This window comes from Cydia pomonella, chromosome 13, assembly GCF_033807575.1.
Source record: "Cydia pomonella isolate Wapato2018A chromosome 13, ilCydPomo1, whole genome shotgun sequence".
NCBI classification, from domain to species: Eukaryota; Metazoa; Arthropoda; class Insecta; order Lepidoptera; family Tortricidae; genus Cydia; species Cydia pomonella.
The window spans coordinates 14,485,984-14,504,053 of record NC_084715.1 but is presented as its reverse complement, the minus strand read 5'-3'; the positions used below and the strand labels follow the sequence as shown (position 1 = coordinate 14,504,053).

Sequence of the window (18,070 nt, the reverse complement as noted above, 5' to 3'; positions counted from 1 at the left end):
TTGCAACCTTGGCTAGGCCGGCAGGTACAATTACTAGTACTGACGATAAATAGTTATTTGTTTTACAAGAGGGAAAGTTGTTGTTTAACCGCTCGTGCTAATTAGCAATATTATCGAGCTAGATAAAGATCCCAAAATTTCTAAAAATTGAATCTTTAGCGTTGCGAGGGTTTCAAGTTACGAGAGTTAAACAAATTTTGCCCCAAGTGAAACACATAACTTTTCACCACACCAACCCGAAGAAAATATTAAATGTAAGATAACAAATAAAATCAAATCAAGTCGAATCCAAATGATCGTCATTAAATATTTATCATTTAAAATCATTATTCCAAAGTCAATTCTAACAGCTATTATCTGTGCACATTTGTAAAATAAAAAAATAAACGTTTTTCATTTAAACGTTATTTCACAAAGTACAGAAATGCAAAGTCCTTAAAAGAAACCTTGAAAGCTTTTGCTATAAATTTAATATCTACATAAACACTCCCAAATGATTGATAGCCAAGTATAAATCGAAGTATACAAGAGTAAACTAATTTTGTTTATAGATATCTGGTAACAAAATATTTCGTACCTTTTGGGCTAGACCATAAGCTTCGAGAGAAGTAAGTAGTAGGTATGAAGTCACGAATATTCATTAATTGAATGTAAAGTTTTTGATTGAACTAAGTATTTACGTATTTATACACAATATTGACTTGCATATTCTTTAGTCAAACCTTTGCTCAAAACTTTTTAAATTGTATAGCATAGACAATTTACCAGTTCTTATAGCTCGTCCAGACGGGATTATCAAATTGACCAATTTGATAAGGAAATTTATTGGCATCAATCTCATCTATTAGCGTTCACAATACACAATTTTAATCACCAATTTTAGATAACTATAACATTCAAGCGATCAAATTTAAAAAAAATGTCCCCAAACACCCATACCTATGAATGCGTTGTCGGAGACCTAAATGTCGAAATCAATATGGTACTCTGGCACAATGAAATTTAAAAATTGTACGCGTGGTTGAAGATTTTTTATTGATCTCAAAAGAAATATACATTTCACATAATGAGATACATACATGCATTAATTAATTCTATGTTAATTTGCGCCCGTGAGCGACAATTTGATTCTATTTACAATTACAATTTTAGTTTTATTACATTAAGTATATTTAATTCCTAAGTAAATATAACAAAACAACTTCACATAGAAAATTTGAATTTCTTGCATTTTTCTACTAACAAGTTGGGTGTGATTCAATATATTTTCAATGTTTAATTTTAATTTAAAAAATCTTTTAAAATTACAATTTATTTGGCTGATTAGCTCTGAAGTTTGGCATTGTTGGCGAGGCTTTGCCTATTGGCGGGAATGCGAAAATTAAAAAAAAGCGAAGCGTATGATATATGAGAGGAAAATACTTGGATGTATTGTTTCGGAATTGTAATTATTGAGAATAAGTTAACTGAAGTTATACTTGTGATGGACATCTACAATAATGCATCGACAAACCTATAATAATGCAAAAACATCCGTAATTTCGTGTTACTAACTAGTTGCAAACTAGTGTGTAGCTGGCGATAAAACTTTTGATCGATGTGTTGTATGTAAGTACGTGCAAGTTTAAATAATAAATAACAGTATTGAAACTCAACCAAGTGTTTATCTAGAAGTAGTCGACAATAACCGATGTTTGAGATATAACCATTTTTAAAGCAGATTTGTTTCAAAATCAGTGCGACGTAGAACAAAACAACAAATTTGTCTGAACTGTGACGTCACGTGACCTTTCGACCAATGGCATTGTGTTTCGCTCATTAGCATTTCGAGCGCAATTTTTGTACTTTTTATTTATTATTTTAAGCAATTAAATGATAAGTTTCTACCGGAAATGCATTTTTAACATCCTATAACGATAACAATTATCCGAATAAAAACTATTTGGTTCAAATTTAAATTGTAGATAATGTAAGGAATCATCATATCATATCCGGCTCGAAGGACCACTTTGTTTGAATAAGTTGCTACGTTACCAATCATTTATTTTGAAATGTGACAGTTTCTTATATAGATTCTATGATAAACTAGCATTACTTAGTTTGCGTCTGGAACAGCGCCATCTACCAGGAAATTGGGACAACAAACTAAACATACTCCCGCCTTAAATGACGTGACGTCATTAGAAAATAATAAAATGAATCAATGTTCCAACTTGAACATAATTAAACAAAATAACAACTTATTACGGACGCAAACTAATTTTCTACATCACATAATAAAGGACATAATTTGGTTATTGAACGTTGCAATACTCCTGACGAGGTTCGTAGATCATAAGTTCTGGTAAGTTGGTCTTTTCCAGGGTATTTTTTTATAATTCTTCCCATAGGCCAACGTCCAGGAGGAAGCCTCTGGTCTTTTATTAGCACTAAATCTCCTTCTTGGAATTCTCGAGTAGGCTGTCTCCATTTAGGCCTCTGTTGCATCCTACTTAAATACTCGGATTGCCATCTTCGCCAAAAATCTTGTACCATTCTGGTTGTTAATTGCCATTGATCGAGTCTATTTATCTTCACATCTATTAGATCTTCAGATGGTATGACATTAGTTGGTTCTCCGATAAGAAAATGACCAGGTGTTAAGGGGTTCAAATCGTCCGGATGATCGCTGATGGGCGAAATGGGTCTAGAATTTAGACATGCTTCAATTTCTGCCAGGACCGTGCTTAGTTGTTCAAATGTTAGCGTAGTATCTCCAACTATTCGTTTCAGGTGGTATTTGGTCGACTTGACACCTGCCTCCCATAATCCGCCAAAATTGGGAGCGCCTGGAGGAATATATTTCCATTTCGTCCCTTCTCTATCTAGCATGGAAATAAACTCATCTGGAACACTGGATTTTCCTTGACTCCACATTTCCAATAACTCTTTCTCAGCGCCAATGAATGAAGTTCCGTGATCACTCCACATTTCTACCACATGGCCTCGTCTTGACACAAATCTTTTAAATGCCGCTAGAAAGGCTTGTGTTGTCATGTCACTTACAACTTCAATATGTAGTGCCTTTGTGCACATACAAACGAACAAACATATGTAGGCCTTGTAAGACTTGGCACCTCTGCCTTTGCTCATTTTGACATTTATTGGACCCGCAAAATCCGTTCCGGTGATTAGGAATGGTCTGCATCGTCTTACTCTGGAATCGGGTAAATCTCCCATTTTTTGCTTTTTGTTCTTCGCATTCTGTCTTATACATGTAACACACTCCCGTACAAAACGTTTAACGCTATTTGCTGCGTTTATCAGCCAATATTTGCCTCGTAAGTATGTAATCATCATTTGCGGAGGACCGTGTAGTGTTTTGGCATGAGCTTCTCTCAATATTAACGGAAGTAATACATTGTTTTTTGAAATAATTATCGGGTGTTTTCGTATGAATTCCATATCGGCGTGCTTCAATCTACCGCCGACTCTTAGGATGCTCTTATCGTCAAGAAAAGGTAATAAAGCTAGGAGGTTGCTTTTAGATTTTAAGTTTCTGTCTCTTTTCAGGTCTTCTATCTCTTCCGAAAATTCTACTTCTTGTGACATCCTAATACATATAGTAAGTGCATCGTTTCTTTCTTCGTATGTCAGGTAAGAAGGTAACTTACTTTTCTCTCTATAATTCTTAGCCAGCGTCTACAGTATGCAATAACACGTGTAAGTTTCTCCAGTGACGAAAACTTCTTCAATAAGGTAAGTTGTTCTTCATTCTCATTGGTTACTCCCATAGTTACTATATTCTTTCTCTTTTCTATTGCTGTATCTAGTATCCTTTTTTTAATCTTATTTCTTTCTCTTTCAGCATTGCAGATCCGTTCCACCATATCTCTGTGGACATTAGTTTGGAAGGCATCACTCCTCTTGAAGCAGGATCAGCAGGATTTTGCTTAGTGTTTACATAGAACCAGTGATTAGCATCGAGTATCTGCGTGATTTCTATGACTCTATTCTTTACAAAAGGCTTCCATTTCATTGGATCTCCGTGTATCCAAGCCAAAGTCACTTGACTATCTGAATAAGCGTATACGTTGTCAAGTTGCACATCTAGTGACTCAGCTACTTGTTTCAAAAGATTACTCAATAATGTAGCAGCCAGTAATTCCAAACGGGGTAAGGAAACTTTTCTAATCGGCGAGATTTTTGTTTTTGCTGTCACGAGGGATACTTTAATTTCTCCTTCTTCGTCTATAACTCTCGAGTATATAACTGCCGCATAAGCTAATGCTGAAGCGTCTGCATATCCATGCAGTTCAAGAGTTGATTTACTCGTAGTGTGCATCCATCGATCTAAGCTGACACCTTTCAAAGCTGGCAGTTCTCTCTTATACTGTGACCACTCTTTTTGTAGTTCTGCCGGAAGTTCTTCATCCCACGAAATGCCTTTTTTCCACAAAACTTGCATAAATATCTTTGCTAGTATGACACTTGGAGCGATCCATCCCATTGGGTCGAATATTGATGCTATCTCAGATAAAACGCTTCTTTTAGTCATAGGTGTGTCATGGGAATCTTTGATATGATTAGGTATGAACAACTTATCTTCCTTAACTTCCCATATTATACCTAATGTTTTCACGCTCTCTTTGCGTTTTATTTCGACTGTCTGCGTTTCTTCTCTCTTTTCTTGCTTGTCTAATGCTGTCATAAACTCTTCGCTATTCGAACACCACTTCTTTAGTGCGAATCCTCCAGAAATTAAAATTTGTGTAACTTGTTTTTGAATTTCTATAGCCTATTTTTCTTCGTCTGTACCTGAGAGCAAATCATCCATATAGAAATCTCGTAATATCATCTTTTGAGCTTCTGGATAGTCCGATCCTTCATCCTTTGCTGTTTGCCTTAAAGTTTTTATTGCCAGGTAAGGCGCACAGGATGTTCCGAATGTAACAGTTAAGAGTTTGAAGTCTTCAATGGGTCCCTTTGGATCTGGTCTCCATACAATTCTCTGGTAATTTGTGTGTTCATCTTTTACTCGTATCTGTCTATACATCTTCTCCACGTCGGCAACAAATGCTATCTTGTATGTTCTCCATCTAATGAGAATGACTCGTAGATCTTCTAACAATGGGGGTCCGATTAATAACTCGTCATTCAAGGATACCCCGTTGCTTCCCTTGCATGAAGCATCATAGACTACCCTTAATTTGCTCGTTTCTCGCTCCAATTTAATCACAGCGTGATGGGGGAGCCACACGCCATTTTCTTTTTCATCTTTGGTTTCTATTTTCTTCATGTGGTTTAGCGTCATGTACTCTTCTAGAACTTTGTTGTATTCCTCTAATAGATGAGGTTTACTCTTAAGTCTGTTCTCTGTAGACTTCCAGCGTTTCAGTGCAATCTCTCGGCTGTTAGATGGTAGAACTGGTGGCTCGTGTTTCATTGGCAGATCTACTATGTAACGTCCGTCTTCGTCTCTAGTGGTAGTTTTCTCATATATTTCTTCTACTTTGATCTCTTCTGCAGTTAGCTTGTGTTTCTCTTCATCCATTGTCTCTAGCTCCCAGAATCTCTTTAGCATATAATTTAACTCGACATTTAAATGCATACTAATGAATGGTTTCTCTTCTCGCTCTCGTTCTATTCCGACTGTGACTTTTCCTGATATTATCCACCCCAAATGGGTTTGTAAAGCTATGGGAGAGCCTGGAACGCCTTTGATCAGACCAGGCTGGATCATCTCGTTGTAAACTTCTACTCCCAATAGAATATCTATAGAACTTGGTTGGTGGTAAGTCGGATCGGCTAGTTGTAAATCTCTTAGATGAACCCAGTTATCGATAGTAAGTTTCTCTGAAGGCATGATGTTTGTAACTCGCTTTACTATGTAAGTTGTTATACTCATTTTCTTTTCAGGATTAAGACGTGATGAAATCTCGATATCAGCAGCAAATCGGATGGGTGTGCTCATCTCATCAAGACCCGATACGTTTCCGTTCACGCGCTTTCTCTTAAGGCCCATAGTTTGAGCTGCAGACTCGTTCAGGAAAGACTCTTGAGAACATGGGTCTAACAAAGCTCTTAATACGAATTCTCTTCCTTGGTGGTTCGTCACGTTAATTTGGGCTGTAGATAACAATCCTGTCATGCTTCCTGTTGTTAGATGGGCAACTATCTCTCTCTTATTTCTCGTGTCTTGCTTGGGTTCTTGTTTAGAGTCTTTCTCTCGATTGCATTCTTTGTTTTCTCTCTCTTGTTTTGTTTCTTCTTTGTGCTCTTTCTCTTTGGATTGGTAAGTATTGTTGTGCAACAGTGTGTGATGTCTTCTTCCGCACTTTTGACATGAGAACTTGCTTTTACAGAATCGGACAGCATGACCAGGGATTAGGCAGTTAAAGCAAAGTTGCTGGTTTTGAATGAACTCTGTTTTCTTTTCAAGTGTAAGCTCTTGGAACTCTTTGCATTGATTCAAGTAATGGTTCTGCTTACAAAATCCACACTTGATGGCTGGTGACACGTGAAATGACTTAGACTCGACAGTGAAGTTATTTTCTCTCTGGGTGCTTCGATAGGTACTCTTCATGTTCATGTTCGTTGTTTGGCTAGGTTGCATCATCTCTAAAACTCGGAATCTCTTTTCTAAGAACTTTTGGAACATGACCATGTTAGGTAACTCTGTGAGGTTCAGATTACTTGCTTCTTCTTCCCACTCTTTATGTGTTTCAGCGTCTAACTTCTCAACAATGATGTATATAATAAGTGTATCCCATGAACTTGTATTAATGTTTTGTACTTTCAACTTGTTAAGACACTCCATAGTTGTATCTAATATCTCTCGAATCGCTTTAGCAGTGCCCGCGTGAATTTTCTTTTGATTTTAAGATTGAATTAATAATGACTCTCTTGTTGTTATACCTGTTCTGTAGCGTGAGCCATGCCAATTCGTAGTTTGTTTCAGTGACAGCTAGATGATCCAATAGTTGGGCAGGTTCTCCAGACAAGTAGCTTTTTAAATAATGCAACTTTTGAACACTGCTCAAGTTCTGTTTGTTGTGAATGAGTGACTTTGTTGTCCCAATTTCCTGGTAGATGGCGCTGTTCCAGACGCAAACTAGGTAATGCTAGTTTATCATAGAATCTATATAAGAAACTGTCACATTTCAAAATAAATGATTGGTAACGTAGCAACTTATTCAAACAAAGTGGTCCTTCGAACTGTAGAAGCGAAGTGACTTAAGTGACAAAGACAGTGCATTCGAAAGTGATCTTAAAGTACAGTATTGTAGAGTCTAAAATCAAACTAAAGGGTCAGTGATATACAGCATCTAGAAGTAATTTCAGAAACCAAACGTCAAAATTGTCAACAAAATTACAAAATTAAAATTCAAGATTTCGAGAAGATAAAATAAATAAGTTATATTTACAAGCCTACGAGTCAACGCAGAAAAATCGCCGCTTTAAATCAGCTATATTTACTAGATTGGATTTTATGGATTTGGAAAAATAAGATTTCGGAAATAGAATCACGTGAAAAAATTTTCACGTCAAACAAAACAATCAAGATTTCGCTGTGAATTTTACTAATTTTCAAGAATAATATCTCAAAATGTCTCAAGAATTACCGGGATTAATAGCTGAGCAAGAAAATATTTGTGAATTAATTCTCAAAGCGCAAGCGAACTTCAAGAAAACACCAAAAGCGAGATTAACAAGAGGGTACATCAAGACACGAAAAGAATCCATAGAAAATTATTTTAGTCAGTTCGTAGCAAACAATCGAGCCTTGATAAAAATATCAACACCTTCAGACAAAGCGAAATACGAATATTTCAAAGAAGATGTGTATTCAGCGTGCGAGGAAATGTTCATTGATTTGAAAGCAGAGATGACGGACATGCTAGAGGGTACTACGCCGTGCACGAGCAGCACTAATTCAACACCAAGCACCAACAGTGATGACGTGAAGCTACCGAAAATAGATATAGCGAAGTTTACCGGTAACTACCAAGATTGGACTTCGTTTTACGATATGTTTACGTCACTCATTCACAACAAACAGAACTTGAGCAGTGTTCAAAAGTTGCATTATTTAAAAAGCTACTTGTCTGGAGAACCTGCCCAACTGTTGGATCATCTAGCTGTCACTGACACAAACTACGAATTGGCATGGCTCACGCTACAGAACAGGTATAACAACAAGAGAGTCATTATTAATTCAATCTTAAGCAAGTTGATGAATCAAAAGAAAATCCACGCGGGCACTGCTAAAGCGATTCGAGAGATATTAGATACAACTATGGAGTGTCTTAACAAGTTGAAAGTACAAAACATTAATACAAGTTCATGGGATACACTTATTATATACATCATTGTTGAGAAGTTAGACGCTGAAACACATAAAGAGTGGGAAGAAGAAGCAAGTAATCTGAACCTCACAGAGTTACCTAACATGGTCATGTTCCAAAAGTTCTTAGAAAAGAGATTCCGAGTTTTAGAGATGATGCAACCTAGCCAAACAACGAACATGAACATGAAGAGTACCTACCGAAGCACCCAGAGAGAAAATAACTTCACTGTCGAGTCTAAGTCATTTCACGTGTCACCAGCCATCAAGTGTGGATTTTGTAAGCAGAACCATTACTTAAATCAATGCAAAGAGTTCCAAGAGCTTACACTTGAAAAGAAAACAGAGTTCATTCAAAACCAGCAACTCTGCTTTAACTGCCTCATCCATGGTCATGCTGTCCGATTCTGTAAAAGCAAGTTCTCATGTCAAAAGTGCGGAAAAAGACATCACACACTGTTGCACAACAATACGTACCAATCCAAAGAGAAAGAGCACAAAGAAGAAACAAAACAAGAGAGAGAAAACAAAGAATGCAATCGAGAGAAAGACTCTAAACAAGAACCCAAGCAAGACACGAAAAATAAGAGAGAGATAGTTGCCCATCTAACAACAGGAAGCATGACAGGATTGTTATCTACAGCCCAAATTAACGTGACGAACCACCAAGGAAGAGAATTCGTATTAAGAGCCTTGTTAGACCCATGTTCTCAAGAGTCTTTCCTGAACGAGTCTGCAGCTCAAACTATGGGCCTTAAGAGAAAGCGCGTGAACGGAAACGTATCGGGTCTTGATCAGATGAGCACACCCATCCGATTTGCTGCTGATATCGAGATTTCATCACGTCTTAATCCTGAAAAGAAAATGAGTATAACAACTTACATAGTAAAGCGAGTTACAAACATCATGCCTTCAGAGAAACTTACTATCGATAACTGGGTTCATCTAAGAGATTTACAACTAGCCGATCCGACTTACCACCAACCAAGTTCTATAGATATTCTATTGGGAGTAGAAGTTTACAACGAGATGATACAGCCTGGTCTGATCAAAGGCGTTCCAGGCTCTCCCATAGCTTTACAAACCCATTTGGGGTGGATAATATCAGGAAAAGTCACAGTCGGAATAGAACGAGAGCGAGAAGAAAAACCATTCATTAGTATGCATTTAAATGTCGAGTTAAATTATATGCTAAAGAGATTCTGGGAGCTAGAGACAATGGATGAAGAGAAACACAAGCTAACTGCAGAAGAGATCAAAGTAGAAGAAATATATGAGAAAACTACCACTAGAGACGAAGACGGACGTTACATAGTAGATCTGCCAATGAAACACGAGCCACCAGTTCTACCATCTAACAGCCGAGAGATTGCACTGAAACGCTGGAAGTCTACAGAGAACAGACTTAAGAGTAAACCTCATCTATTAGAGGAATACAACAAAGTTCTAGAAGAGTACATGACGCTAAACCACATGAAGAAAATAGAAACCAAAGATGAAAAAGAAAATGGCGTGTGGCTCCCCCATCACGCTGTGATTAAATTGGAGCGAGAAACGAGCAAATTAAGGGTAGTCTATGATGCTTCATGCAAGGGAAGCAACGGGGTATCCTTAAATGACGAGTTATTAATCGGACCCCCATTGTTAGAAGATCTACGAGTCATTCTCATTAGATGGAGAACATACAAGATAGCATTTGTTGCCGACGTGGAGAAGATGTATAGACAGATACGAGTAAAAGATGAACACACAAATTACCAGAGAATTGTATGGAGACCAGATCCAAAGGGACCCATTGAAGACTTCAAACTCTTAACTGTTACATTCGGAACATCCTGTGCGCCTTATCTGGCAATAAAAACTTTAAGGCAAACAGCAAAGGATGAAGGATCGGACTATCCAGAAGCTCAAAAGATGATATTACGAGATTTCTATATGGATGATTTGCTCTCAGGTACAGACGAAGAAAAAGAGGCTATAGAAATTCAAAAACAAGTTACACAAATTTTAATTTCTGGAGGATTCACACTAAAGAAGTGGTGTTCGAATAGCGAAGAGTTTATGACAGCATTAGACAAGCAAGAAAAGAGAGAAGAAACGCAGACAGTTGAAATAAAACGCAAAGAGAGCGTGAAAACATTAGGTATAATATGGGAGGTTAAGGAAGATAAGTTGTTCATACCTAATCATATCAAAGATTCCCATGACACACCTATGACTAAAAGAAGCGTTTTATCTGAGATAGCATCAATATTCGACCCAATGGGATGGATCGCTCCAAGTGTCATACTAGCAAAGATATTTATGCAAGTTTTGTGGAAGAAAAGCATTTCGTGGGATGAAGAACTTCCGGCAGAACTACAAAAAGAGTGGTCACAGTATAAGAGAGAACTGCCAGCTTTGAAAGGTGTCAGCTTAGATCGATGGATGCACACTACGAGTAAATCAACTCTTGAACTGCATGGATATGCAGACGCTTCAGCATTAGCTTATGCGGCAGTTATATACTCGAGAGTTATAGACGAAGAAGGAGAAATTAAAGTATCCCTCGTGACAGCAAAAACAAAAATCTCGCCGATTAGAAAAGTTTCCTTACCCCGTTTGGAATTACTGGCTGCTACATTATTGAGTAATCTTTTGAAACAAGTAGCTGAGTCACTAGATGTGCAACTTGACAACGTATACGCTTATTCAGATAGTCAAGTGACTTTGGCTTGGATACACGGAGATCCAATGAAATGGAAGCCTTTTGTAAAGAATAGAGTCATAGAAATCACGCAGATACTCGATGCTAATCACTGGTTCTATGTAAACACTAAGCAAAATCCTGCTGATCCTGCTTCAAGAGGAGTGATGCCTTCCAAACTAATGTCCACAGAGATATGGTGGAACGGATCTGCAATGCTGAAAGAGAAAGAAATAAGATTAGAAAAAGGAACTCCACTAGATACAGCAATAGAAAAGAGAAAGAATATAGTAACTATGGTAGTAACCAATGAGAATGAAGAACAACTTACCTTATTGAAGAAGTTTTCGTCACTGGAGAAACTTACACGTGTTATTGCATACTGTAGACGCTGGCTAAGAATTATAGACAAAGAGAAAAGTAACTTACCTTCTTACCTGACATACGAAGAAAGAAACGATGCACTTACTATATGTATTAGGATGTCACAAGAAGTAGAATTTTCGGAAGAGATAGAAGACCTGAAAAGAGACAGAAACTTAAAATCTAAAAGCAACCTCCTAGCTTTATCACCTTTTCTTGACGATAAGAGCATCCTAAGAGTCGGCGGTAGATTGAAGCACGCCGATATGGAATTCATACGAAAACACCCGATAATTATTTCAAAAAACAATGTATTACTTCCGTTAATATTGAGAGAAGCTCATGCCAAAACACTACACGGTCCTCCGCAAATGATGATTACATACTTACGAGGCAAATATTGGCTGATAAACGCAGCAAATAGCGTTTAACGTTTTGTACGGGAGTGTGTTACATGTATAAGACAGAATGCGAAGAACAAAGAGCAAAAAATGGGAGATTTACCCGATTCCAGAGTCAGACGATGCAGACCATTCCTAATCACCGGAACGGATTTTGCGGGTCCAATAAATGTCAAAATGAGCAAAGGCAGAGGTGCCAAGTCTTACAAGGCCTACATATGTTTGTTCGTTTGTATGTGCACAAAGGCACTACATATTGAAGTTGTAAGTGACATGACAACACAAGCCTTTCTAGCGGCATTTAAAAGATTTGTGTCAAGACGAGGCCATGTGGTAGAAATGTGGAGTGATCACGGAACTTCATTCATTGGCGCTGAGAAAGAGTTATTGGAAATGTGGAGTCAAGGAAAATCCAGTGTTCCAGATGAGTTTATTTCCATGCTAGATAGAGAAGGGACGAAATGGAAATATATTCCTCCAGGCGCTCCCAATTTTGGCGGATTATGGGAGGCAGGTGTCAAGTCGACCAAATACCACCTGAAACGAATAGTTGGAGATACTACGCTAACATTTGAACAACTAAGCACGGTCCTGGCAGAAATTGAAGCATGTCTAAATTCTAGACCCATTTCGCCCATCAGCGATCATCCGGACGATTTGAACCCCTTAACACCTGGTCATTTTCTTATCGGAGAACCAACTAATGTCATACCATCTGAAGATCTAATAGATGTGAAGATAAATAGACTCGATCAATGGCAATTAACAACCAGAATGGTACAAGATTTTTGGCGAAGATGGCAATCCGAGTATTTAAGTAGGATGCAACAGAGGCCTAAATGGAGACAGCCTACTCGAGAATTCCAAGAAGGAGATTTAGTGCTAATAAAAGACCAGAGGCTTCCTCCTGGACGTTGGCCTATGGGAAGAATTATGAAAAAATACCCGGGAAAAGACCAACTTACCAGAACTTATGACCTACGAACCTCGTCAGGAGTATTGCAACGTTCAATAACCAAATTATGTCCTTTATTATGTGATGTAGAAAAGTAGTTTGCGTCCGTAATAAGTTGTTATTTTGTTTAATTATGTTCAGGTTGGAACATTGATTCATTTTATTATTTTCTAATGAGGTCACGTCATTTAAGGCGGGAGTATGTTTAGTTTGTTGTCCCAATTTCCTGGTAGATGGCGCTGTTCCAGACGCAAACTAGGTAATGCTAGTTTATCATAGAATCTATATAAGAAACTGTCACATTTCAAAATAAATGATTGGTAACGTAGCAACTTATTCAAACAGTGACGTCACGTGACCTTTCGACCAATGGCATTGTGTTTCGCTCATTAGCATTTCGAGCGCAATTTTTGTACTTTTTATTTATTATTTTAAGCAATTAAATGATAAGTTTCTACCGGAAATGCATTTTTAACATCCTATAACGATAACAATTATCCGAATAAAAACTATTTGGTTCAAATTTAAATTGTAGATAATGTAAGGAATCATCATATCACGTGATAAATAAAAAGTAAAGATTTTAGAATTCCTCTAAGAAGAATAAATACTGTTAGGATTTTAATTTAGGCAAATTATACAAATAAGAATTTAATTTCAATCTCGAAAATAAAGAGTTATGCACGATATTTTATAAAGTGCTTTTTTATAAAACTAAAATTTTTCGACGAGGATGGGATTCGAACCCACGCGTGCAGAGCACATTGGATTAGCAGTCCAACGCCTTAACCACTCGGCCACCTCGTCATATGAAGTGGTGGTGAAATTAAATACCACTTAGTTCGTACGTGATTTTAAATCTATAAAAAGGTTTAGTGTTGATGCATGATAAATTGATAATAGATGAACACGTACTTTAAAATGAACAACACAAATATCGTTTCTATTTTAGTGTTTATGTATGATAGGACCAATTTTTGCTTACTTTTTATTAACCTCCAAAGTAATCTTGACGAGCCCCTGCGTGTGGCACACCTTAAATAGCTCGAAAATTATCGGAATTCACACGTAAACTGTAGTTTTGTCACTTTTGACTTGTAATAGGAAAAACTTTGTATCGCTGGGAGTCCGTCTAATAAGCCACAACCACCACCACCATTTTAGCTTTAAGAAAGTGTGGAGATGAAAAGTGATAGTCATATTTTTTGTAGGAATGTGACGTTTATAGTGACGGCGGTTTATTTGTACAGTCAAGTGTAAAAATATGGGTGTACACATCTTACTCAAAAATATGTCCCATAGCATCTTATTCCAGTGTAATAAGAGCGTAGTACCATATTTATGAGACGATTCTCTCGATACATATTTTTGCAGCCGACTGTACTTTCCATACTATAATATAATAGCTTACCTTACATACTTACTTTACTCTTTGGCATAGCCTCTCCACGTTCAGACCAGACGGTCTCCTCGGCCAGACGTCTTGGAGAGCTGTGCATTTTAGAGGCGTTTTAATTTCTCAAGGTTTCCATTGCCTAGGGACAGGTTAATTGACCTGTTGCTAGGCGCCGCATACAGAACAATTGGACTGACACTATCTTATTTTTATTACACTAAAACTTTCTATAGCAGCGAACAATACACGTTAAGAGATCTGTGTCATTTCATCTGCTAGGAATTAATTTACCTAATTAATTTATTGTTACATTCCAGTAATCCTTGGCAAGTCGCATTACCTGCTGTACGTGCTGGCGACGGCAATGCAACCGCGCTGGCTGGTCACGCTCGACGAAAACCTACAGCCCCTCAACGTCACCGTCCGCGTCGGACAGGTATGTACACATAACAAGCTTGTTTCGGAAAGGGGTCGCATTAGCTCTTCTAAATTTGTGTATTTACTAGGACGTGTTTCCAAAATAGAAACTGCGTAGGTGATTGTACAAATAGTAAGAGAAACGACGATGGCTGTATCACTAGCTAAACAAGTTCAGAAGTCCTTGATGTGCCGATTTCTTTTATCCTGTAAGTGTAAACTACTGTTGATGTTGGCGGAATAAAGATTATATTTATGTGTGTGGTTAATCAGATGCGCATACCGCCATCGCCAGTGCGCGTGTCGTGAAATAGACAATACTTTCCAAATGTAGTGTTGTTCATTATAAATAGTAGTAGTAGAAGTAACTGCGAAACTGTTCAAGCCATAACAATAATTAAGAGATACATTTCTACTGTGGATAATGCACATGTATTGTAACTGCGCAAAGACGAATTGCATTTTCAAACTTTGCTAATATTGGTCGCAGGCCGTAGATGTAATCGGCAAGGCGGGCACCCCGAAGACCATCGCGGGCTCGCACACGCACACGACGCCCGTGCTGCTGTCGTTCGGCGAGCGCGCAGAGCTCGCCACCGACGAGTACGTGCCGCTGTCGCCCGTCATGGAGGGCTTCGTCATACTCAAGAAGAACGAGGACAGCGTCATGGCGAGCGTCCAGTAGACTTATTAATCTACCAATATTGATTATAGTCGCGAATAACTGTATTATCTAATTTAATTTTTCAATAAAAAATGTGTCTTAAAAATTGAGTCATGTTCCTATTTTGACCCCTAAAATTCAAAAAAAGCGGCCAAGTGCGAGTCGGACTCGCCCATGAACGGTTCCGTACCATTTATGACATATAAAAAAAAAACTACTTACTAGAACTCGATCAAACCAATTTTCGGTGGAAGTTTGCATGGTAATGTATACCTACTTCTCTTATTTTAGAAGTTACGGGGGGGGGGGGGGGGAGGGACACATTTTACCACTTTGGAAGTGTCTCGCGCAAAGTATTCAGTAGAAAAAAATGATATAAGAAACCTCAATATCATTTTTGAAGACCTATCCCTATTAGATACCCCACACGTACGGGATTGATAAAAAAAAATTTAGTTTCAGTTCTAAATATGGGGAACCCCAAAAATTTATTGTTTTTTTGTTTCTATTTTTGTGTGAAAATCTTAATGCGGTTCATAGAATACATCTACTTACCAAGTTTGAACAGTATAGTTCTTATAGTTTCGGAAAAAAGTTGCTGTGACATAAACGGACAGACAGACGAACATGACGAATCTATGAAGGTTCCGTTTTTTGCCATTTGGCTACGGAACCCTAAAAATGGGGTGGTATAAGTTTATCTGTGTCTGATTGTGGTATCATAGCTCCCAAAGGGACAAATTGCTTCGAGTGTTGCTTAAATCATACTTTTGTCTGTTGCGATGGTTTAATAGTACATTACGATACAAGTGCGAAAAATAGGAAATTCGAAACGAGTGGCGATAAATTAAAACACGACCGAAGGGAGTGTTTTAAATCGACACGAGTTGCGAATTACCTATTCGCACATGTATCGTACAACGTTTTACAGTACATATGGCCCTTTAAATGTTCGACACAGTAACGTAATATGCTACTTCTCGCACTAGTGCTATAAAGTAGCCCCATATGTACTGTAAAATAGATTTTAATTTGCTAGATGGCATTGTTATAATGGTTAGGATTTTATTAGAACAGTTAGTGGTCTATCTATAGCAAACATTGTATGGTCTGTTAGAGGTCTAGATATTCAATACTGGCTTTTGCCCACAACTTTGTCTGCATGGAATGATGATGATATGTCCTTGCCCAGGCTTCAAACTGTCATCATACCAAATTTCATCTTAATCAGTTCAGCAGTTTAAGCATGAAGAAGTAATACACAGAGTTAATTTCACATTAAAAAAAAATTTTTTTTTTATTGGTATTCAGGACAACAACAGCCGTAGCCATATATAATTTACATAGTATTAGGCCTGTAGGGGCCGTTAGCCCTTACACTTGCTTGATGCGACTGGTAGCGCTGGTGGCGGAGGTAGAATAATACACTGAAGGTTGGATGGTTACTGAACGATTTATTGAGGAAAACCAGGGTTTATATAGTGGCTGTCTACGTGCATGGCATTTAGGTGACATTTAACAATATTAAATATAATTATAATTTCTTAGATGATTCATACCCTTGACATTTCTATTGTGCGTTAATTAATCTATTTTCTATTTTCTTAATGTCACATGACGTATGCATCACGTAGGGCTTACGCTATAGTTTATCGCAACGTAAGCATGTACAGTAATGAGACTGTACATACTGGCAACCCCAAAAGGAAGTTAAGGATACCCGAGATAGGATCTAAGTTACAATGGCTTAACCAATTAAAGGCTACATGGATAATATTACATTAAACAATCTGGATAGTGCTACATTAACCTAACCTAAAGGTCACATAGCTAAAGTTACATATTTATAATCTTAGATTTCCTACTTATAATTACAAAGTGCTTTGTTAATATGTAATGTGCATTCGAGTTTTAATCTTATATTCTACAGGTAGGTGTGAGATTTGACAATGTTTCTTTTAGTTAATGATGCTTGTCAGCTATTATATCACTATCACTTAGTAAGGATGATGGAGATCCCCCTTTTTTGGGATTCTGTTAGTTTAGTAGGTTATTGTTATTGGTTTCATATTGCATTCTGGGTGGTCTTTATATTTTCATTATTATTTTAATGGCAGATTAACCACAGTACGGTTTTTGGCATCATGGAGTCCGTAGCAACCCTTGTGCATGTTCGCTCGCGCAGTGTCGCGTTTGCCGAGCGCCACGGGTTGCAGTTCCTTTACTCGCGGGTGCGCTATGACCATCCTCGTTATGGGATGGTATATCAATCTTGTATGATAACTCCCGAGGGCCATCCCTTTATCACTCTCCAAACTCCTGCATTGGAGCTTGGGGAGAGATTTTTTGGAGAACTGTCCTTCACGGCCCCGGATGGTGTACTTTACGGTGCGGAGTTTGAATTGTCGCCCAGCCAGTTGTTCTGGTTCGTCATTTGGGCCCCGCTTGACTTTGACTGGCTGTGGGGCTTTTTGGACGTGCGTGAACTTGGGGGCGGTTAATTCAAATTCTTGCCAATTCTAGTGTGTGTGTGTGTGTGTGTGTGTGTGTGTGTGTGTGTGTGTGTGAAAAGCCAAAAACGTCCAAAAAGCCCCACAGCCAGTCAAAGTCAAGCGGGGCCCAAATGACGAACCAGAACAACTGGCTGGGCGACAATTCAAACTCCGCACCGTAAAGTACACCATCCGGGGCCGTGAAGGACAGTTCTCCAAAAAATCTCTCCCCAAGCTCCAATGCAGGAGTTTGGAGAGTGATAAAGGGATGGCCCTCGGGAGTTATCATACAAGATTGATATACCATCCCATAACGAGGATGGTCATAGCGCACCCGCGAGTAAAGGAACTGCAACCCGTGGCGCTCGGC

The 18,070-nt window shown here is 38.1% G+C and overlaps 1 protein-coding gene and 1 non-coding gene across 2 annotated transcripts in view; one reads left to right on the top strand and one right to left on the bottom strand.

Annotated features, from left to right (window-relative positions):
• The window catches only part of LOC133524375 (26S proteasome non-ATPase regulatory subunit 2), a 36,397-nt gene extending 21,079 nt beyond the window's left edge, over positions 1–15,318 (top strand). The window contains exons 17-18 of the mRNA XM_061860357.1: positions 14,445–14,563; positions 15,035–15,318. Coding sequence (XP_061716341.1) covers positions 14,445–14,563; positions 15,035–15,229 — 314 coding nt within the window. The 3' untranslated portion in view covers positions 15,230–15,318. The remainder of the gene's footprint in view (positions 1–14,444; positions 14,564–15,034) is intronic.
• On the bottom strand, positions 13,457–13,538 carry Trnas-gcu (transfer RNA serine (anticodon GCU)). Its single transcript has one exon. It is a non-coding gene; the product is annotated as a tRNA-Ser (tRNA).
• Positions 15,319–18,070: the final 2,752 nt, after the last annotated feature.